This window comes from Camelus bactrianus, chromosome 10, assembly GCF_048773025.1.
Source record: "Camelus bactrianus isolate YW-2024 breed Bactrian camel chromosome 10, ASM4877302v1, whole genome shotgun sequence".
NCBI classification, from domain to species: domain Eukaryota; kingdom Metazoa; phylum Chordata; class Mammalia; order Artiodactyla; family Camelidae; genus Camelus; species Camelus bactrianus.
The window spans coordinates 45,815,907-45,839,125 of record NC_133548.1 but is presented as its reverse complement, the minus strand read 5'-3'; the positions used below and the strand labels follow the sequence as shown (position 1 = coordinate 45,839,125).

The 23,219-nt window shown below is 35.6% G+C and overlaps 3 protein-coding genes across 3 annotated transcripts; all 3 read left to right on the top strand.

Annotated features, from left to right (window-relative positions):
* Positions 1 to 2,666: 2,666 nt before the first annotated feature.
* On the top strand, positions 2,667 to 3,614 carry LOC105067219 (olfactory receptor 51L1). The gene has a single exon (XM_010952695.2). It carries the CDS (start codon positions 2,667 to 2,669, stop codon positions 3,612 to 3,614), a length of 948 nt encoding a protein of 315 aa, XP_010950997.1.
* A 6,146-nt stretch (positions 3,615 to 9,760) lies between these two features.
* LOC105067218 (olfactory receptor 51G2-like) lies at positions 9,761 to 10,705 on the top strand. The gene has a single exon (XM_010952694.2). The coding sequence runs from the start codon at positions 9,764 to 9,766 to the stop codon at positions 10,703 to 10,705; it is 942 nt and encodes a 313-aa protein (XP_010950996.1). The 5' UTR covers positions 9,761 to 9,763.
* Positions 10,706 to 21,813: 11,108 nt separating this feature from the next.
* On the top strand, positions 21,814 to 22,755 carry LOC105067237 (olfactory receptor 51A7-like). The gene has a single exon (XM_010952711.1). The coding sequence runs from the start codon at positions 21,814 to 21,816 to the stop codon at positions 22,753 to 22,755; it is 942 nt and encodes a 313-aa protein (XP_010951013.1).
* The last annotated feature ends 464 nt before the right edge of the window (positions 22,756 to 23,219 follow it).

Here is a 23,219-nt window from a genome sequence, read left to right as displayed (position 1 = left end):
AGCATCAGCAGAGGATGAAGAAAGGAAGGACAATGATGAAGGGACTGAGAAAAAGTGAAAGACATGACAGCTGAGTCAGTGAGAGAGAAGGATAAGAAAGAGAGATATTCCTGCCTGTCCTAAATTTAAGTCTATGCACCGGCCTGCCACTGAAGTTTTCTGAACATTGAAATCTGCTCTTAGAGGACTCAGAGCAGGGAGAAAGGCATTTTTAAAAAACAGTGATCCATTTTATTTCTGCAACTTCTCTGAGAATTAAAGAAAATGTGTTTTATATTAAGGTTAGAAGAATTAAAGTAGAATGCATGGACTAATTTCTTGGCATGGGGAAAATTAAGTTACTTTTCTAATACGGCCACAATCTAATCTTTGTGTGTGTATATGTGTTCTGTATACTTCAATGATAATGTCTAGAGCCTTTTGATAAGCTGAGACTTGAATAGGAAATAGAACAAAATTTATGGGTGAGGATAAGGAAGATGTGGTATACACACACACACACACACACACACACACACACACACACACACAGGAATATTACTCAGCCATAAAAAAGAATGAAATAATACCATTTGCAGCAACATGGATGGACCTAGAGACGATCACATTAAGTGAAGTAAGTCAGATAGAGAAAGACAAATATCATAAAATATCTCTTATAGGTGGAATCTTAAAAAAATGACACAAATGAACTTATTTACAAACCAGAAATAGACTCACAGACATAGAAAACAAACTATTATTACCAAAGGGGAAAGGGGTAGGGGAGGGATAAATTAGGAGTTTGGGATTAACATATACACACCACCATATATAAAATAGATAAAAAACAAGGACCTACTGTATAGCACAGGGAACTATATTCAATATCTTGAAATAACCTATAATGGAAAATAATCTAAAAATTATATATATATATATATATATATATATATATATATATATATATATATATATATATAATTGAATCACTTTGCTGTACACCCAAAACTAACACAACATTGTAAACCAACTATACATCAATAAAAACAAAGAAAGTCAACTAGGGCTTTAGTAAATTCTGAAGACTAGGAAAGAAGTGTTGCTTGGAGGTAAAGAAAAATAAATGTGTTGAGCAAGTATTCTGCCTGGTAGATGCAGAAGACAGTGAGTAGCTGACTGCTTCATCCAAGCCAGGGGTCCCAGTTAAAGCTCAGTGTAGCCTGCTTGGGGCTGGAGAAGAGTACCAGAGAGACATCAGACTCTTAGAGGATGGGGATGGCCAGACTGGAGGAAAAAGGGAGAAAGCAGCAAATCCTTCTGAGAATGGCTGGGTATTTCCTTCTGTTTCTCAGGTACAGATGCTAAGCCAAAGTCCTCATTGGAATTACAGACTGTTTAGCTTGAGAACTTTCAGTTTTTTAGTGGTTAGAGACTAAGTGTCTATAGGAAGAATGAGAGAGATGCTGAGACATTGCAGTGAAGGTATCTGAAGTCAATGAAGTCTAGACACTAAAGGAGCACATTAGTGAAGAATTTTCTCCAGGACAGTCAATGGGGCTGGACACAGCTAACATAAGGAAACAGAGAACTGAAGGGACAGAGAATCCCATAGGGCTTAGCTGCTGTGCCCAATGCCATCAACACGGGGTACAGCAAGGACAGCATTAGCAGAGGCAATCGCAATGAAGATTGCTCAAGGAGAGTAAAGCCAGACGTTAGAATTGCATTTTCAAAAGGGAAAAAGAACTTGGTTGTTTCTGAGAGCCACTGATGGTGAGTACTTAGAGCTGCATTTATGAGATTGTTTTGGGTTCAAGGAGGTAGGTGCAAAGGGGCATAAAAATTAGAAAAACGTTTAATATTTTATTGAATATTTTTAAAAATGTGATTATGTATCAGCCTCATTTTGAGAGAAAAAATAAGCAAGAAATGACAAATAGAAATGAAGTGGATATATTACACATTATTACTAATTTAAGACACATAATATATAATAGATGTCTAAACTAAATATATACATTTTTTATTTTAATATTATTTTGTGTGCAGGCAGATAGGAAGAGCTTTAATAGTTACATTGTGACCTTATGATATATATATATATATATATATATTCTTTTTCATGCCCTCTTTTCATATAATGGGTACTGAATTTTATTAAAATATTAAATATTTTTAACATTATAAATTATTATATAAGTATGTATAAGTATTAAATAAGTAGGAAGCGAAATTATGTTGAGTCCTTAGGACAAATTCTGTTGTCAGGAATTAAAAGATAGCCTAGAAACAATCAAGGTTAACTCAAGAACATTACTGGCTGGAAGCTTATGCAAATCCAGAGACATTTACTCTGACTTTTCTCTGTTTGTAATTTTATAATACATAGTAAAGATTTCTTTCTCTAATCTTTTGCTGCTTAAATTTTTTAGTGTCCTCAATGCAAAGCCATCAAAGTTCTTGTCAGAAATGACCAGATTTCTGTAGTACACACTTTTGCTCTAGAATTTGGTGCTCATTACTACCGGGAAATGTTTCTTACCTAAGAACTGTAACTCCTTCCTTCCTCAGCGGGATTAGAGGAAAGATGTATCCTGACTGCTCTACTTATGCTCACAAGGGATGACTCTGAGGGACAAAAAAGGCTAACAGAAAATATTCCTCACTCTTTGCCAAGGGTCACCATGGTGGTCTGGAGTAACAATGATACTATGGAGCCTATATTTATTCTGAGGGGTTTTCCTGGACTAGAGTATGTTCATTCCTGGCTCTCAATCCCATTCTGTCTTGCATACTTGTTAGCATTTATTGGTAATGTTAGCATCCTCTCTGTCATTTGGACAGAGTCTTCCCTCCAGCAGCCCATGTATTACTTTCTTTCCATCTTGGCACTAACTGACCTAGGTTTGTCCTTGTCCACACTTCCCACCATGCTTGCTGTGTTATGTTTGGATGCTCGGGAGATTCGGGCAAGTGTTTGCTATGTTCAGCTCTTCTTCATCCATACATTCACATTCCTGGAGTCCTCAGTGCTGCTGGCCATGGCCTTTGACCGTTTCATTGCTATCTGCCGTCCACTGCACTACACCACCATCCTCACCAACAGTGTAATAGGCAAGATTGGTTTGACCTGCTTGCTAAGAAGCATGGGAGTTGTACTGCCCACACCTTTGCTACTGAGACAGTATCACTACTGCCACATCAATGCCCTCTCCCACGCCTTCTGTTTGCACCAGGATGTTCTGAAACTATCCTGCTCGGATGCCAGCATCAACAGTGTTTATGGACTGTGTGTAGTTATTGCCACACTGGGTGTGGATTCAGTCTTTATACTTCTTTCTTATGTCCTAATTCTGAAGGCTGTGCTGGGCATTGCATCTCGTGAAGAACAGCTAAAGGCACTCAACACATGTGTATCCCATATCTGCGTGGTACTCATCTTCTTTGTGCCAGTTATTGGGGTATCAATGGTCCATCGCTTTGGGAAGTATTTGTCTCCCATTGTCCACATCCTCATGGCTGACATATACTTGCTTCTCCCCCCATTGCTGAACCCTGTTGTCTACAGTGTCAGGACAAAGCAGATTCGTCTAGGAATTCTCCGCAAGTTTGGACTAAGGAGGAAGCTTTAAGTAACCTCTATCCTCCAGGTTTTCCACTGAAAAGATCTTGGGGCAGCTGTTTGAGTAGATGAGAAGTAAACTATCTGAAGCTTGATCATCTGGTTAAATGTCTAATTTCTTCACTTCCTAGATATGTGATCTCAGTTAACCATCAATCCTTATGAGATTCAGATTTTTTCATAGCCAAATTGTAAGTATGGCCTTTTCTAGCCCCAAGATAATTATGAAGCATACAATAGACAATGTATGTAAAAGAGATTGTTTTTGAAAACTGTACATTTTGTTAATATTATTACATTGTTATTAATGATAATAGCAATATTTTCCTTATGTAACTATGTTTACATAGTTTCTCATGTTTATGACCTAAACTCAGAAATCAACTTCTCTTTTTCTAATACATTTGCCCATATTTTGTTTCTCATGCCAAAATGTCATAACTTTTTATGAAAATATTTATGGATTCTTAGGGCAAGTTTGGAACTTGAGTTCCTAGAAGGACTTTGAACTGCTTCTGTCCTGTTGGGTATGGAATAAGTCTTCACCTCATCACTGGGTGATGTGTTCTTTCTCCCAATGCCACTGTAGATCTATCTGCTTCTTCAACTCACCAGCAAATACTGAGACAGACACACAGGAGTTGCCCAAGAAAGCCTGATAGTGTATATCTAAACATCTGGGCAAATGTGTACATTTCCTCCTCAGTACTATAGCTCAGGATTTCATGTCTTCATCTATGAGTAGATTGGGAGTTGTGCATGATAACCATCCTCATCTCTTAATAACATTTTCTCCTCTTGTGCTACATGTCTGTGTGGATCTTTAATATCTTCTTTCTCAATTCTTTTATTGTTGATAATCCATTACTTTTTTCTTCTTCATTAAGATGATTTACACATATGCTTTTGTTGGTGACATTTTATTATTTTATATATATTCACTTTCTTTTCAGCTGTATTACAAATTTTTTAAGCATGGGGTCATGACTGCTATTCTAACACATCACTATGGGGCTGGTATTCCCCAGCTGTCATGAGTGCTCATAAATAGTTGTAAGTATAAATACTATTGCTTATTCATGAATCTAGTAAAAAAATATACTGAGAAGTATCAAATACCTATTGTAGCAATTACTATTTTCAATACTGTATATATAAAAAAATGGAATGCATGATCTTAATGTTAAAGAGTTAATGAAATGGTTCTCTTCTCTTATTCTTCTCCACTATGTGTTAGAACTTTTGAATATGTCTCACATGCAAATTTCTCTCTGTTCTATTTATTTGTTTGCCTTTTTTTTAATCTTTTTTTTTTTTGATACCCAATTTTGGATGTATAGCACCAGTTTATTTCAGAGAAAGTTTGCTCTTTCCCAAATAAAGTGCCTTGAGGAAAAGAGCCATGGTTTCTATTTCCTGCTGCCTGTATTATGTTCAATAAACAAATTGACTCAGGAAACAAAACGAACTCCAACAGCCAATAAGAAGAGTTAAGAAATGCTCAGTATTAGGATATGAAATTCAAATACTTTTCCATGTAATAACCAGTTTTCATTAAGTCACACATTTTAAGCCGTATCACTCTCCATTGTCAACTTTCACACACCCTCCACATGAACTCTTTGAACCAAGATCAATGATGAACTTGTGTTCCTGTGAACATATCATGTTAAGAAAATGAAAGCTTCCCAGATTTCCTATCATACACACACACACACACACACACACACGTATACATACACTGACACTATCCTAATTCCTTTATAATGTGAATTAATTAAAGATAATTTAAGTATGGATGACACTTAAATATAAAATAAATATCAACTGCTCTCCTTAAATACATTTAAATAGTTTTCTTTGGTAAAGAAAACTTATTCTGAGATAGAACATTGCCCTATTCATTCCCTCATCAGCTCAGTGAACAATGCTTATAAAATTTTATTTAAGAGAAAGATGAATGTAGCTATGGAAATATATGGTAATGATATGTGAAAAATAAGATATTAAACAAGATTTGGGAAAATTATGTTATCCTGGAATACTAGGAATAAGGAATTAGTAATCTTCAAGAAAAAAATGAACAAAGCAACTAATCATTTAACCAAAACTTACTGAATTAGATGGAGGTAAAAAGAGTTTAAAAATATCAGACAGATTATCAGTTGGTTTTCTTATTTATATTTTCCCTAGACTATTTCAGTCTTATTAATATTTTATGACTAATAAGATAAGAGAGCTAGTTCTCCCAAACCAAACCCATTTGATATGTTAGAATGTCAACATGTTAAATTAATATGTGGAATGCAGCTTTTCTAAACTAGATGCATACTTCCCAAGGGAAGAGAGTTTCCTTTCTGAAAATAAGTATACATGGAAATCTAAATCATGGTTAAAAGGCTGCCTGATAGTCATGAGACCAGACCCAGAGAAATTAGTCTTACTATTTAATTACTTAATGGCTACGAAATTTGATGTATTCTTTGAAAATACTTGCCAGGGTTTTTGAAAACAGTTTAAGGTCAGGGCACAAAATACAGGGTCAGTGAATTGATAGACTGGCAGAATACTATGAATAAATACTTTAATAACAAATCTGTATCAAAGGAACAGATAATCAACTTCTGATTATTTGTTATTCAGTATTTAATATATTCTAAATGCTATATATATATATACTAACTCATTTAACATTAAAAAAATAGGAGACAGATAAAATTATTATGCAATCATTGTATACATAAGGAAACAGAGGCAAAAATGGCTAAGTAATATTTTCCAGGTTACAAAGTCAAGGAATGCCAGAATGAGATCCAAAGATAAGGGCCTCTAGATCTACAGTCCTTGCTCCTTCCTATCATGGTTCTAGAGTTCATGCTGTTTGCCTTTATATTACCCTGGGATTGGAAATTTGGCGTGATCACCTCATTTCCCTGAGCAGAAGACAGTCTTCCAATGACCATGACATTATTTATCTTCCCTAGAGGTCACATTAAGAAAAAGATTGGTCCTGAAGGAATGGAGTAGTCAAAAGGAGACATGCAGATTACAGTAGTTAAAGCACAGAAGTGTAGTGCTGATAAAGCACCTAGCTGGATAGAATCAAAGATGCTGAACCCAAAAATATCCTATCTTGGCCCTGGAGTTGCTGAAGGAGAAACGGATGTCCCACTTGGTCACACCCATGCTTCCTTGAAGAACTATCAGCATTAGGATCCACTGTGGTTTTGATTCTTCTCTTATGCCCAATTTCAGTGAGCTTCTCTACCTACAAGAAACGCTATGCTTTGCAGACTGGAGACCCAGCCAACCTACAGCAAGATAAATGGCTATCTATCCTGACGGAAGGCTTCTGAGGTGTAAAGTATGAGTAACAGATTAATACTCAATATATTTGAAGAATTCAGGAAATAGAAAGGAAAGTCAACAGGTAGGACTAACCATTGCTCTTGTGAAATCACTGTTTTGGGATAGGTTAGAGGTGCGGGTTGCCATTTCCCTGAAGGGGCCATACTATCCTCTTCAAAGCTACTCAGGAGAGCTCTGGGATGGATGCCACTGTAAACTCAAGTCCAGGCATAGATAGTACATATAATGGGAATCCATGTATTAAAACCTCTGGGCTCTGAAATCATTGCTATCTGATATTAACTAAAAACTGTAATGTTAAAAATAATGATGAAGATGATGATGATGATTTGAATACCTCCTCTATCTCATTCTCAAGTAAATTATACACACTTAGCAATATTACAGGCCAAAAAGGGAATTAGGCAAAATAATTCTGAAGAGAAGCCCTGAGGAGTAACATCTTTAACAAGTGATAACTTGGGCACTCCAGGTCATACCCGCTTTTGGATCACTGTGGTACAGGGCTGATGTGCTTAAGATTATGGCTACTTCAGCATCTCCATTAACATTTTGCTTCACTGAAGCCCAAAGTATCTCCTAGATCTCAGACACTGTGACAAAATTAGATATATTTTCTTAAGTCTCTTAAATATATATATACATATATATATTATAAGAAATACAATTCCTAGTTTGCTCAAAGAGATTTATTCATCTCTCCAAAGTGATGGAGATGTGAATGACATTTATCATCAGAATTTCTGTGACCCTAGAGGAGCAGCCACCGAAAGCAGAGTGCTTATGGCTATAGCCAATAGACTCCTATATGGAAAAAGGATTATGAATATCCTAAGTCAGAGACTTTTCTATGAAGAAGTAGGAGAAAGTGATCTAAAGGGGAAGACCTGGCATACCTGGGCAGGGTGGAGTTTCTGAAGGTATTCAAAGATTTGAGGAAGGGTATCAAGAAAGAAGAAAATAATTGTGTGCAAGAGCTAAAGTGATGGCAGTTATTGTTCCATGTTGATTAAGGGGACAGGAGAAGTTTGTGACCAAAAAAGCGATGAAGGTAAGGGAGGTGTATGAAGACCAGTACTGCCTATTATGTGATGATTAGTATAGTACATAAATCACAGGACAAGAATATATAAAGAATTCTTCCTACTGAATCCGCTCCTCAAAAGAAAGAAGAAGTGGTGTCAGACTGGAAAAGTTACCATGACCCCCATGGAGGGTTAAGAAATTAGTTTTTTTAAAAAAGTATGTCAGAGGAAACTATAAAGTATAATTATATATTAATGGAACAAAATAGATTGGGGGCCATATGAATTTGGGGAAAACTCTGGGAATTTTGGCAAATATGCTAAGTGAAAAATTTTATCGCTGTTTGATGCCCAGAGTAACAGGAATTGGATGGCCAGCATGTTGCTAAGTAATGGGAGTCTCCATGGTTCCCACCACAATGCCTCATCTTCTCCAGCCCCGGGTAAACTCTGCCTCTTGTGTGGCCTACAGTGCGTTCCATCTCTTGAGCACCTGAGCCCCAAGCACTGAGGCTCTTACACTCTTCTTATAACATGCCATGAGTTCCTTTTGTGGTAGTTTCGATTTTTTTCCCCTAGGAACATTTTTTTTTTTTCTCTCTCTCTCTCCTTGCTCTACGAGGCATCTTTTCAAATTCTCTTAGTAGGGGTAACTTCCCTTTTGACAACCTTCTATGAAGCCCAGTATACCACTGGCTTCTCAACACACATACCTCAAATGTATCCTAATTTTACCCTCTAGTTTCCCCAACTTTTCACGCAGGTCCTCCTGAATTTTTGTTTGTTTCAATAAATGACATCAAAATCTACCAAATAACTTGTCCTGGGTTTCTTTCCTTTTCTCATTCTCAGCATGTGATAACTATTATTTTGGGTTTTTTTTTTTCTCCCCATATAACTTTTGTGTCTATTTATCCTTTATCATACCCACTATTACATTTGCTTTCATCCTTTTGTTTTTAAGTTATTACTCTAACAGCCTCTTAAAGGATTTCCCTGCCTTCTCTTTTGTCTACATTTAGACCATTCTTAACATTGATTGTAGTTTGACAGTGATAGAATATAAATCTGATCAAATACTTTACTTTTTGTTAGAATGACTATCTTGTGTCTTCTAAGATTTAAGTCCAAGCATTTTATATTTATACATTAGTTCCCTCAGAAATTCTGATCCATTTCTATTCAGTCTTAGCTCCAACAACCATCTGAAGAGCCACCCTACCTTATACCTTTGCTGAAATATATTCACTTACACTTGTAATACTAATATCTTTCTGCATTTACAGGGGTGTCAATCAGCACAGAATGTCTTACATAGCCTTTTGTTTCTATCTAACTCATATTTGTCATTTGAGACTTAATTCAAGAATTACCTTCAGTAAATCTTCCCTGACCTCCTAGGGTCAGGTTTTCTCTTACTGTGTTTTAAAGGACCTTGCCTTAAACTAATGATTTATTTTAATTTTAGCACTCTCTATCCACTAGGTTGTAAATATTTGAAGGCATTTCTTGTATATTTCTTTATATTTAACACTACCAGATTTCCTTTAAGAAAACATGTTCTCAATAAATGTGCAATAAAGAGTAAAATAATTGGTAAAATAATACAGGTGGTAATTATATATAATGAGCAGAGGCATGATTGAAAACAGTAAATGGAGCAGCATGCATCAGAGCATTGCTTCTTTTTGCAATACTGACATTTACCCTAATTGTCCCATGTTCTTGTCTCCCCATATAGACTGAAGGTACTTCCATCAGCACAATGTCTGTCTTCAATAGCTCTGCCCTATACCCTCGCTTCCTCCTGACAGGCCTCTCAGGCCTTGAAAGCAGATATGGCTTGATTTCGCTCCCCATCTTCTTGGTTTACGCCACCTCCACTGCAGGGAACATTACCATTCTATTTATCATCAGAACTGAGCCTTCCCTCCACCAACCAATGTATTACTTTCTATCAATGCTGGCACTTACTGACCTGGGCCTATCCACTACAACCTTGCCTACCATGTTAGGTGTCTTCTGGTTCCATGCCCGGGAGATCTCCTTCAATGCTTGCCTGGTCCAGATGTACTTCATTCATGTTTTCTCAATTATTGAGTCAGCTGTGCTGTTGGCCATGGCCTTTGACCGCTTGGTAGCAATTCGAGAGCCCCTGCGCTATGCAACCATTCTAACCAATGATGTAATCATTGGGATTGCTTTGGTAATTGCTGGAAGGGCTTTGGCTCTGGTCTTTCCAGCTTCCTTTCTCCTAAAGAAGCTCCAATATCATCCTGTCAATGTTCTCTCCTACCCCTTCTGCCTGCACCAAGATCTTATAAAGACAACTGTATCCAGCCGTCGAGTGAGCAGCATCTATGGCCTCATGGTGGTCATCTGCTCCATGGGACTTGATTCAGTGCTCCTCCTCCTCTCCTATATCCTCATCCTTGGCACAGTGTTGAGTATAGCCTCCATGACAGAGAGGATGAAAGCCCTCAATACCTGCATCTCCCACATTTGTGCTGTACTCACCTTCTATACACCAATGATTGGGTTATCGATGATCCATCGCTATGGGAAGCATGCTTCCCCAATTGTCCATGTGCTAATGGCTAATGTTTACTTGCTGGTGCCACCCTTCATGAACCCCATTGTCTACAGTGTCAAGACCAAGCAGATTCGTGACAGAATCCTCAAGAAATTCAAGCAACAGAAAGTTTAGGTGAAAGAGACCCTAAAACACAACTTTTCTTCCCCTACTTTTATATTAGTGAGAGTATTTCATACTAACGTAGATATTTGAATTGAAATATTATCAATAATATTTTAAGATACTAGATAGAAACCTCAGTAATAGCAATCTGTATCTTTTCAGTATAGAGAATAAAGGCATGGTTTTGTTCTATATTCATGTTGACATATTAGAGAATATTGTCACTAAACCCAGGTTAGGCTATTTAGCAGAGCTATAACTTTCCTTTTAATAATTAGCAATCAATGTTTGTGAAACTAAAAGAGTCACCACATCAACCATCTAGTGAAGTTATTGGTTATACTTCAGAAGGTCCTCAATTTATGAAAAAAAAGTGGATTTCAAGATGACTCAAGTGCTAATATAGACTCTGTAGTCTAGATCAACAATATTTCCCCACAAAAATGGACCTTAAAATGAAAATATTTTTAAAGCATTTAAAATTTTTCTGTTTAAGAGAGAAAAAAAAAATATTTCCAGCAGGAAAGACTTCTATCAAAAGAAAATGATAACTGAATGAATCTCAGCACACTTTCAGAAGTATGAAAGGAAGGCAACTTGGGCCAAAATAATTGAATTGATTTGGGTAGCTCTCAGATAATCCAGAAACAATAATGTTTCTGTGTCTAGGAACCTACAGAGGTCTTTCTTCTCTGAGTAGTAGGGACACTTCTGAGACCCAGATTTCTATCCATTTTCTGCTTGCTTTTAATCTGTTACTGAAAGAGAGATGTTAAAGGCTCTAAATATTATGATGGATTTCTATTTCTCCTTGTTATTCTTTCAGTTTTACCCTAGGTATTTAGATGCTTTGTTGTTAGGTGCATAAATATTAAGATTTGTTCTGTTTTCTTGGAAATCACTTTATCAAAACGTAATGCCCTTCTTTATCCTTGATAATTTTTCTCATTTTAAAGTATGTCTTTTCTGAAATTAATATAACTTTTCCAGCTTTCTTTTAATTAGCATTAGCATGGTATATCTTTCTCCATTCCTTTATTTAAAAAGTACATACTTTTAGGGGCCTAGTTTGCTAAGTACTGTTTTATTACATTTTAAAATTTTAACAGCTTTCTCAGATATAATTTGCACACTATGCAACTCACCCATTTAAAGTATACGATTCACTGTTTTTAAATATATTAACAGATATGTGTAATCATCAAAATAGGCAACTGTTTTATCTTCTCAAAAAAATTTCACACACTAGCTATCACCTCTATCCCATATCCTCCGTCTAGTCCTGATGAATCATAAATCTACTTTCTGGCTCAATAGATTTCCCTACTCTGGACTTCCTTATGAATGCAATAATAATGTGGTATTTTGTGGCTGTTTTCTTTCACTTAGCATACTGATGTAGCCTGTATCTGTACTTTGGTTCTTTTCATGGCTGAATAACATTTCACTTTATGGTGTTATGTAAATGAATTAAAGATAGCCCCTGTACATTGATCTGTATATTGTTTACTTCTTCAACAAATAGGACCTTGAGTTCAAGCCCATTGGCACCAAATTGAAATGCTTCACATTCAATTGCTTCAAATACATTCCAAACAGACACAATGACAACCATAAAGAAACTGCTTGATTGGTATACTTCACAAAACTGTACCCAACTTCTGCTAGCTATAGATAAGACAAACCCTGGGATTATAAAAGATTCCAAATCACTGCTGCCCTCCAGGGCTCTCTGACCCAGAGACTACCTTCCATGCCACTGAAAGATAATATCAAGAAACATATGCCCCTGTCTAATTACCCTCTGCTCCAGGATTTTCCTTGCCCTTTTCCCCTTGGAGTGATGGCACTGGCCACTACCTCTGGAAAGTCTCCTGCTGTGTGGGACTTGCCCTACCATACAAGCTGTCAAAGTGCTGCCCAAGAAATCTCAGTGTGTGCTACTGCCATCTTGTGGTCAAACCTTTTCCTTGATCACTCCCCAAATCCTCAAACTCATCAAAATGTGTATCACACATTTTGTTTATCATTCAGATAGTTGATGAACATTTGGTTTATTTCCACCTTCTGGCTACTATCAATAATGTTGAGATATATATTCTTGTATATATTTTTTGTGTGGACATGTAATTTCATTTCTCTTGGCTATTTACTTCAGAGTGGAATTACTGGATTATATAGTAACTCGAATTTTTAATTGTTTGTAGAATTGCCAGACTTTTCTAAAGTAGTTTTAAATTTTACATTTTCACTGGCAGTGTATAAGGGTTCTAATTTCTCCATATCCTCATTAACACTTGTTCTTATTTGACTCTTTTATTCTAACTGTTCTAGTGGGTATAAAATAATATTTCACTGTGGCTTCAATTTTCATTTCACTGATGACCAATAATGTCAAGCATCATTTCATGTGTTTTTTGGCTATTTGTATCATTTCCTTAAAAACTGTGTATTCACAAATGGCCAATAGACACATGAAAAATGCTCAATATCACTATTTATCCAGAGAAATGCAAATCAAAACTACAATGAGGTATCACCTCACACCAGTCAGAATGCTCATCATTGAGAAGTCCACAAATGACAAATGATGGAGAAGGTATGGAGAAAAGGGAACCCTCCTACACTGTTGGTGGGAATGTAGTTTGGTGCAGCCATTATGGAAAAAAAACAGTACGGAGATTCCTCAAAAGACTAAAAATAGATACAGCAATCTCACTCCTGGGCATATATCTGGAGGGAATTCTAATTCGAAAAGATACATGCACCCCAATGTTCCCAATGTTCATAGCAGCACTATTTCCAATAGCCAAGACATGGAAACCATTCACAGATAATTGGATAAAGAAGTTGTGGTATATTTATACAATGGAATACTACTCAGCCATTAAAAGAATAAAATAATGCCATTTGCAGCAACATGGATGGACCTGGTAATCGTCATTCTAAATGAAGTAAGCCAGAAAGAGGAAAAAAATACTATATGATATCACATATGTGGAATCTAAAAAAAGAAAGATATTAATGAACTTATTTACAAAACAGAAACAGACTCACAGACATAGAAAACAAACTTATGGTTATCAGAGGGGGAAGAGGGTGGGAAGGGATGAATTGGGGGTTCAAGATTTGCAGATACTAACTACTATATATATGTATATATATATATATAATAGATATACAACAAGTTTCTTCTGTATAGCACAAGGAACTACATTCAATATCTTGTATTAACCTATAATGAAAAAGAATATGAAAACGAATATATGTATGTAAATGTATGACTGAAATATTATGCTGTACACCAGAAATTGACACAACATTGTAAACTGGTTATACGTCAATAAAAAAAGAGAAGTGTCTATTCAAGTCCCTTGACCATTGAAAATTTTTTTGTCTTTTTATTATTTTATATATTCTAGATATAAGGCTCTTATCATATATGATTTGCAGGTATTTTCCCCCATTTCCTGGGTTGTCATATCACTTTCTTGGTGGTATCCTTTCCTTTGGAGCACAAAATATTTTAATTTTGATGAAGTCCATTTTTTTTTCTTTTGTAGTTCATGCTTTTGGTGTCATATATTAAAAACCTCTGCCAAATCTGAGATCATAAAAATTTACCTTTACATTTTGTTCTAAGAAAGTTTTGTAGTTTTATCTCTTGCATTTATATCTTTGATCTATTTTTAGTTCATTTTTGAAATGGTGTAATCTTCTTTTTCCTTTGCATACAGCTATCTAGTATTCCTAGCATTTATTGAAATGGTGTTTTCACATTGAATGGTCTTGGCATCCTTGTTGAAAATTGGTTGACCATACATATATACATTTGTTCCTAGAGTCTCAATTCTATTCCATTGATATGTTTTGTCTATCTTTATGTTTAGAACTAAATTGTCTTGATCACAGTTGCTTTGCAGTAAGTTTTGAAATCTGGAAATGTGAGTTGTCTTTTTTTATTCTTCTTTAATAGGATTGTTTTTCACCATTCTGTGTCTTGCAATTTCATAAGAAGTTTAGAATAAGCTTGTCATTTTGCACAAGGAAGTCAACTATGATTTTGTTAAGGATTTTATTGAATTTGTAGATCAGCTGAGAAGTACTGCCATCTTAACATGGTTAAATCTTATTTCTTCACATGGGATTTTTCCCACTAATAAATGGAAATTGTCTTAAAGATCTTTTTTAAAAAATATTTTTGATGATCTTCTCTAATTTCATTCATTAATGTTTTGATATTTTCCTAGTATAAGTTTTTCACTTTCTTGTTAAATTTTTTCTGAATATTTAACTATTTTTGATACTGTTATAAATTGAATTATTTTATTAAATTCTTTTTTATATTGTTCATTGCAAGTGTATATAAATATAATTGATTTTCCTATATCAAACTTGTATCCTGCCACTTTGTTTGTCTCATTAGGTCTAATAGTCTTTTAGTAGATTCTAAATAGTCTAACAGTAGATTCATTAAGAGTTCCTATAGAAAAGATTATATCATCTTTTTTTTTTCACTGTTTAAGGAATTTTTATTAAAGCAAGAATTTTATAATCCAAATTACGTTTCCTTGCTCAGTTATCAATTCTGTTATTTAAAACAGAAGTGACATTCTGAGCTATTCCACAGTAAAGAATTACAAAATTAAAGAAAGGAATGCTTTAAATTTTTGTACTTTGCTGAAAATTCTTTTTTCCAGGGTCTATAAAACATTAATTTGTTTTTACATTTTACTATTTTTTTTGTAGCTTTTTTGTTGTTTTTAAATCAATATGTAATCTAGGACTAGCATTATGTTTGCTAGACCTGGCATTTGCTCAGTACATAAGGTTCAAAGTTTCCTTTCCTTTTTTTATTTATTTTATATTTTGCAATGTTTTTTCCCCACAATATTTAAGTCTTTTGATGTTTAGGTATTTTTCTTCTGTGAAGCATGAGTTTCTTTTTCGTGGTCCCTGGTCAGTTTTAAACAGCTGGACCACCAGTGGCTCCGTTAACTGCTTTCTGGGCAGCCTCTTTAGCTTGGTGGCCTTGTGGCACAGCTACAGCTTCATCAGCTTTAGAATGGAGAGACTCTGGAGACTCGAGCATGTGAAGAAGCTCTGAATTTGATATAGAAATAGATACCTAAAGGCACAGTTATACACTGTGAAACTGCTCTAAGATTTTTCACATGGTACTCACAATCATGGAAAAGAGGAGCATAATTCCGCCAGAGAGACAGAGGAGGCTTAAGATTTGTCCACAGATCGAATTTACCCTTTATAGGATGCTGAATGACTCTCCTTTGCTCCACTCAACTTTGAGAGTTCATCTTTCAGGGAGTTTTTTTTCCCTCTGAGTACAGCTTGCTGAGCTGGATTCCACAGAGGCTTCTGGACCACTGGGAAAGTATCAGAGAGGCATGAATAGACGCTGTAGGTTGGGGTACATTGGTGTGTCTATACATCAGTGAATCTCCGGTAACTTCGTACCTCCTGTTTTTTGTTTACTCTGATGTGTGGACCGATGACCTCTCTACTCATTTGCTGGTAAGTTTCTTGTTGTTCACAGCTGCTATCTTTCTTTGTACCAGCTCAAGCAACATTTCTCATATTATGACTAGCTGACTGCGGTCTTCCAGTGATTAGGATGGGTATTATCAGACCAATCTTATAAAAAGTCCAACAATTTCTGCAGAAACATTGATGGAATTTCATGTCCTGATAACCCATGTAAATCAAATAGGTTCTAGGCCAGAATCATCATCTGATCACAGAAAGAAATTCAGAGTCAGGTTGCTGGACCTCGCTCTGGGGTGACATAATTGCAGAGTGTAAAGTTATTGTCTTACATTATTGTTATTGTCTTACATATATTGTTAGTATAAGTTGTTTAAAATGCAAGACCACTAAATTTGCAGTGGTTATCAATCAGAAAACAATAATGACCATTTGGAGTTTTCCTCTCTATAGTCTGTCCTAAGACAGCATGCTTTCAGTTAGTTTTAAATCTTTATATTTTCCTCTCTTAATTAACAAGAAAGCAACTTCACTGTTCTAACAAAAAGCTACCTATTACTAGTTCATGAATTTTAATAAATCATGTAAAGGTGAATTTTGTACAAATTCCATTTAATCATTTAATTTTCAGATAGAGGACTCTAAGCTGAGGATACAATTTTCATTAATTCAGCTAATGTCAATGTATATAAAAATTATATATGATTATATGGGATACCATATACAGGGAGGAGGAAAAGCAGCAGTAAAATTATCACCAAAAGGACACTACTCACTGAGTTATTATTACTCTAATTACATAGTTAGCCCTTGACCTAAATTTTGTAAACTCATTTATGTTCACTAGTCAAGGTTAAAACAAGGAAGCAAACTAATGAGAGCAAAACAAACAAACAAACAACCCCCCCCCCACCAAAACACAACTGGATTTCCAAACAGAAGCAACAACAGATGTTGCTCAAGTTTTGTAATATCAAAAATTTCAAATTCTTTCCTAGGGTGCCCCATGTAAAACTAAAAAGTAATTATTGCTTTATATGCATCAAGGCACTCTTTCATTTCAGATTATCTTCTGAAGCAATAACATGGAAGCAGAGAACATTATGACAGGTGTGTTTAGGGGCTAATCAACCCACCTGGTAGCAACATTGGACTTAAGTGGGGAGCAGGGCTGACCAGGAGGCTGGAAGTGTGTGTACCTGACAAGGAAGTGGGCAGGGCTTTGCACGTCAGTCAGTGTGTTTGACTTTGGGAAGAGGGGGTTATTCTGATTTTCTTAAGAGAAGACAGAAGACAAAACTAACATTACAGGAAGACAAGCCTGGCACCTGGCACAAAGACACTGTGGAGACATACGGCTTCCTCTGATAGTAGTGGTGAGTTCCTTCTAAACATAAATGTAATAGCTATTGAATCAGTTGCTTATAATGTTTTTATCTTCTTTTGTGCTAATTACATTTAGAATTTTCTCCATATTCTTCACTATTTAGCCTATTATCCCCTGTCTGTTTACTTTAATACTTTATTTTTCTGTGAGAGTGAGAGGATAAGCATATTTAGAAAAAGATTCAGTGGTAGAAAAGTTGATACTGATGGTGTAGAAAAGGAATCTGCAAGACTTTTGTAACATATGACAGAACAACGAGATTTACAGATACTACTATATATAAAATAGATAAACAGATTTATACTGTACAGCACAGGGAGCTATATTCAATATCTTGTAGTAACCTATATTGAAAAAGAACATGAAAAGGAATATATGTATGTATATGTATGACTGAAACATTATGCTGTACACCAGAAACTGACACAACATTGTAAACTGACTATACTTCAATAGGAAAACAAACACATGAGAGAACAAGAGAGAGTAAAAAAGAGAACAAGATGGCGTAATAAACAGTTGACGAATATACCACTTTATGAGGTAATACCAATTCCCTAGTCATTAGAAATTTGTAGGAAAGCAAACCATATATGTTAAACTTACATTTATTTGCAATGTGTCTTTTGACACTTTGGGACATTAACGATCTGTTTAAATAATGTGAACAAGTTATCATCAATGATATTGCTTTAATGCCAGCACAAAATGACAGCCAGTCATCAATTACATTAAAATGTGTATCTCTTACTTAAATGTTGCCTTTTAATCCTCACTGGTAACTAACATTGACCTCTGGGACTACTTTACTCATACAGATCAGATAGCAAGTCAAGGTTTGGGGTAAAGAATTGATGCCAGATGAGGCAGTCATCCATGTGTAGCAGTTACCCTTATTCATTTTATTCGAGGCCTGCATTCCATCAGTCTCCAGTTAAGAAAGACAGCTTATATTTATCCAACAAATACTTCTTGAGAACCAAATGTGCAAAAACATCAAGGGACATCCAGGTAAGTACAAAATACAAAGACAACAGTGGAGTAGAAGGAACAGATGTCAAATAAGTGGATCATAATTCATATGATAAACATGCCAAAGGACATAAAGAAAGGCATATTCTATTTTGGGTGGAAGGTGAAGAAATGTTCCAGGAAAGGATTTAGAATAAAGGCAGACAAGGAAAGGAAAAACATTTTTACCACATGTAAAAGCAAGAGACTTGAAACAGCATAATATTCTGGAAATTGAAGGAAGTGGACTGGGGCATTAAGAGGGAAGTTAGATATGAAGAGGGAGGAGAGTGGCAATGAACATCCCTTTCTGGCCTGAATTATGCTGTGATCACTCTTACAAGTATTTAGTCCCATATTTTTTGCCCATGACAAAGAAAAAAATCCGTATTATTTATTTTCCTAATGGGACTCAAAAATTCCTTTCCGGGAAAGCAATATTTCCCTTGATCTAAAATCCTTATGCCCTTATCATATCACAGGGCGTATTCTACAATCAGGGCAAATTTTAAATTCCCAGTTTGTGGCCCCATTAAGTATGATTGTGGAAAGTACCATGTTCAGCACCCTAGACAGTAAATATCATCAAACAAATGTAAAACATTAACTGTAGTTTTACTCTAACTTTTCAATTCCTTTTCTTTAGATAACTCATAAAATCATAAATTTTGACAGCTAAATATTATGTGTCTATTTTGTTCTAGTTCAAAAATGCTTCCATAACATGACAAGACAAAAAGCAGAAATCATGGGGGTTAATAAAAAAACAAAGGCACAATTTTTTTTTTTTTTTTTGGTATCTTCTCCTATCACTTTTAAACTTTTAAAATGTAGGTAGTCCATTCCTGGATGTTTGATATAAACTGGGGCAGATACTATAACATTCTAGGTAATCCCTAGGTAAAAGAAAGTGTTGATGTCAATTCAATTTAAAAAATACAATTCATAATTAAAACCTTTAGTGAACTGCTTCTATCTTCAGTCAAAAGTAAGATTTCTTACTTTTTCCAAGCTGAAGTCAGTTGCAAATAGCACCTTCCCAACAGGGAAGAGATGTTTGTCTTCCTAGCCCTTTCTCCCATACCACTTCCCTCTTCACCCAGCTGATGATCTTTCAGAGGTTGGAGTATAGGAACAGAGGAGAAAAAATTGTAGACAGAGAACATTTTACTTGACTAGTTTTGCCATAAGATGGCTTAGGCTTTCCAATTCTGGGAGATATTTGAGGCTCCCTTTTTCTCATCAGGACATCTCTGCAATCTTCACAGACCATCCTCCCACCCCTCACCAGCTAGACCCTCTCAGTGCTACTTTCCTTTGAGCTTTGCCTCTCCTTTAGTTGACTGATCTTAATTCCTCAACCCATGTTCTCACTGTGTTGGCAGAACCCTTTTAAAAATGACCCAAGATTGGTATTCCTATTTCATATTTGGTACCTAAAATCATGGACCTTTTACCTTAAAGCAGAAGGCCAGCTGTCTCAGTTAACCTCAAATTTTCCTAGATAGCATTCAGACTAGTCTACTCTGTACCTTAGTAACAGGGAATCAAGGTACCCAAGTGACTTTTCATAATGCCACTTTCATATTGTAAATTTTATATATAAAGGAGTAATAAAAGTAAGTATTTAGGAGGAATAAGTAACAACTTTACCGAGATTTAATTCACATAGCATAAAATTCATGATTTTAAATTATATGGTTCTTTGGGTTTTAGTGTATTCACAGAGTTGTACAACTATCTTCATCATTTTCAACAACCCCCAAAGAAATCCTTTATCCATTAGCAGCTACTACTGATTCATCCCTTTCCCCAGGCCCTGAAAATCACTGATATACTCTCTGCCTCTATGGATGCCGCTTCTAAACATTTTATATAGATGAAATAATGCAATGTGTGGTATTTTGTGACTGTCTTCTTTCACTGAGATAATGTTATAAAGGTTCAACTGTGCTATTGCATTTATCAGTACTCATTCATTTTTATAGCCAAATAATAGTCCACTGCATGGAGGCAGAACTGTTTGTTTATTCACACATCAGCTGATGGAAAATTGGGCTGTGTACAGGTTTTGACTTGTTTCTTAATTAAAAAAATTATCTTAGCAATATATCTAAGTATGTAATTTCTGGGTCATATGGTAACTGTGTTCGACATTTTGAGGAACTATCAAACTGCCTTCCAGAGTTTGCACAGCATTTTATAATTCCACCAGCAATGTGCAGATGTTCAGCTTTCTCTAGATCCTTGTCAATACTTGCTATTGTTTCAATTTTAGCTAACCTAAAGAAGTGGAATGATCTCTCACTGGGGTTTTGGCTTACATTTCCTCGATGATCAACGATGAGGAGGATCTCTTCCATGTTCATCACTGATTTGTAAGGATTCTTTCTAAATTTTGAATGCATATCCAGATGTATGACTTGAAAATATCTTCTCTCATTCTGTGGGCTGTCTGTTGACTTTCTTGATGGTATCTTTTGAATCACAACTTTTAAAAATTATGATTAAACCTAATTTATGTATTTTTTCTTTTTTTTGGTGTGTATTTTTGGTGCCATATAAATCCATTGCCTAACCTAAATTCACAAAGATTTACTCCTAAGTTTCTTTTAAATAGTTTTACTGTTTAGCTATTGTATATAAATAAATATTTTGATATGTCTTATTTTTATATGGTATGAGGTAGGGTTTGAAATTAATTCTTTTCCATGCCAATCCAGTTTTCCTATCATCATTTTTGAAAAAGAATGCAATTTCTCAAAGTTTAAATATTAAAACTGCAACTGCGTTTGTAGTGTGAAATTCTTGATTTGAACCTAACCTATATCAATGTATACAATTTCCAAATTCATATAGCATCACTATCCTAACAAAATATTATGTAGGAAATAGAGGCTGGAAAATTTTATTTCCTTCCTGTGTACTGAGTCTAAGAAAAGCCTTTCAAATATTTATATCCAACTATTGAGGAATATATGTGGAATAAATATATTTTCACAGTTCTCTTGATATTCTACTAATATACGTTATGATATTGCTTCTGTTCATATTTTTTAAATGTTTTGTTTTAGTCTAAGAATTATTGTAGAACACTATAACTATGAGATTTTCACTGATCAAATGGCTAAACAAATACACACTTAAGCAAATCAATTTCTGCCATTGCAGGAAGTCTATTCTGAGACTTATATCCTGAGCCCCTCATATTCCAGCAATGTCCATCTTTAACACCTCTGAAGTGGAAATCTCTACCTTCTTCCTGACTGGGATCCCAGGCATGGAGCATGCTCACATTTGGGTCTCTATCCCAATGTGCCTCATGTACCTCATTGCCATCTTGGGGAACTGCACCATCCTCTTTTTCATAGAAACAGAGACCTCTCTGCATGAGCCTATGTACTATTTCCTCTCCATGCTGGCCTTTTCTGATCTGGGACTGTCCATCTCCTCCCTTCCAACCATGCTGAGAATCTTCTTGTTCAACGTCACTAGAATTTTCCCTGGTGCTTGCTTTGCTCAGGAGTTTTTCATTCATGGATTCTCAACTATGGAGTCATCAGTTCTTCTCATCATGTCCATCGATCGCTTTATAGCTATCTACAACCCTCTGCGATACACCTCCATTCTGACCAGTGCCAGAGTCATGAAAGTTGACCTTGCATTTGCTGTGAAAAGTATCCTATTGGTCTTTCCTTTCCCCTTTATTCTAAAGAGGCTAAAATTCTGTAAGAAAAGCCTTCTATGCCACTCCTACTGCCTCCATCAGGATGTCATGAAGCTGGCCTGCTCTGATAACAGGGTCAATATCATCTATGGATTACTTGTGGCTCTAATGGCTATGTTAGACTTGGTGTGTATTTCTGTGTCTTATGTCCTGATCCTGAAAATTGTTCTGAGCATTGCCTCACACAAGGGCTGTCTCAAAGTCCTCAACACTTGCATCTCCCACATCTGTGCTGTGCTCATCTTCTATGTGCCTATTGTCACCTTGGCTATTATTCACCACTTTGCCAAAAGTGTTTCCCCACTTATTAGGGTCGTCATAGCTGATACTTTCCTTCTGGTTCCCCCTCTAATGAATCCCGTTGTGTACTCGGTGAAGAGTCAGCAGATTAGAAGTCTGATCCTTACAAAATTATGTGGGAAACCAGGTTGATGGGAAATTTCAGCTGCAATGAATGCTCAGGTCACTTGGCAATTGTGAAACAAATGTAGGGATTTGAGAGCGACAGTGAAGTAATAAAGAATGAGACAAATATGTACTGCATATACAGCAAGCTCATCAAATTTCAAATTATTGATTTAATTTAGCAGCAACAACATACTAGATGGCTTGGCATTATAATAATATGCTGATAACTCTGTTTGCCATCTTCTTTTCCCCTTTTCCTATCTCTGCAAAACCAGCTATATGACTATATCAACAACAGCCACAGGAAACACTATCTTACTTATGGTTAAATAAACTTCAAAGTATTATTCTTAAAAAAAAAGAAAATTAGTATGCTCATTTAGGTTAAAGCAAATATGGCTCTAAATAACTCAGACATGGTCAACAGTGACTAAAGTGAACTAAAAAATTAATCACACAGTCACTCACTCACTCACACACATGTACAC